Source organism: Octopus bimaculoides, chromosome 17, assembly GCF_001194135.2.
Source record: "Octopus bimaculoides isolate UCB-OBI-ISO-001 chromosome 17, ASM119413v2, whole genome shotgun sequence".
Classification (NCBI taxonomy): domain Eukaryota; kingdom Metazoa; phylum Mollusca; class Cephalopoda; order Octopoda; family Octopodidae; genus Octopus; species Octopus bimaculoides.
In genome coordinates, this window is record NC_068997.1 from 27,373,134 (window position 1) to 27,374,175 (window position 1,042).

The 1,042-nt window shown below is 40.0% G+C and overlaps 1 protein-coding gene across 3 annotated transcripts in view; it reads left to right on the forward strand.

Annotated features, from left to right (window-relative positions):
• LOC106869455 (contactin) overlaps window positions 1-1,042 on the forward strand; it is a 47,119-nt gene that overhangs the window by 33,577 nt on the left and 12,500 nt on the right. For all 3 annotated transcript variants that reach the window (XM_052974092.1, XM_052974093.1, XM_052974094.1), the window contains 2 exons: window positions 165-434; window positions 575-856. In XM_052974092.1, the coding sequence (XP_052830052.1) occupies window positions 165-434; window positions 575-856 (552 nt within the window). The remainder of the gene's footprint in view (window positions 1-164; window positions 435-574; window positions 857-1,042) is intronic.

Here is a 1,042-nt window from a genome sequence, read left to right on the forward strand (position 1 = left end):
ATATATATATATATATATACATATATGTATATATACAAATATAAACAAATGTATATATATGTATATACATACATGCATACATACACACTCACGCACGCAATTATATATATATATATATATATATATATCGCCGTCAATCTCTCTCTCTCTTTCACTCGCTTCAGCTAAACCTACGACAGTCTATCCACTGAAAAGTCGACACATAGACAAAGGAGGTAATGTAACATGGCGATGTATGGTGATAGCCATACCTAAAGCACACTTTACCTGGTACAAGAACTCGAAACCATTGACCAATGGCAACGGTGTAGAAATAAACGGCAATACACTGACGATAAAAAATTTATCAGCGAAACTCCATAACGGCATATACCAGTGTGTAGCTACCAATAAGCACGGCAGTAGCTACAGTGCGGCACAGCTTCGGGTTCTTGGTATGTACCCAAGTTTTTCTAACACTATATTCCTGTATTACGCTACTCCTTTATAGGTTTTATTTATTGCACTGCAGCCAAGCTGGAGTACCATGTGCAGAAACTTATGTATTTATGTATGTTTGTTTCTATTTGTGTAGAATTTAAACCAACTTTCTTCAAGAACCCGGTCACTCCCATTCAGACTGTGTGCCGTGGAACAAATGCGACTATTATGTGCCGACCGGAAGCTGCACCGTATCCAAACTTTACCTGGACAAAGAACGGCCGGGAGATTACTGACATTGAAAACGAGGCTACTATACTTCCCAACGGCAATCTGATATTATACAATATCCGAGACGATGATGCTGGTACCTATACATGCGCTGCAACCAACACATTAGGGACAGCATTAAGTTCCGGAAATCTGACAGTTGTTGGTGAGTTTCTTAGGTCACACCTTCCGAAAATGTTGACTCCCCAGTTTGCAACAATCCAGGTAGTAATAAATAAGGTTGAATCTCCAGTCACTCACTACTTCATAAAGGGGGAGAGAGAGAGAAAGAGAGAGAGAGAGAGAGAGAGAGAGAGAGAGAGAGAGAGAGAGAGAGAGAGAGAGAGAGAGA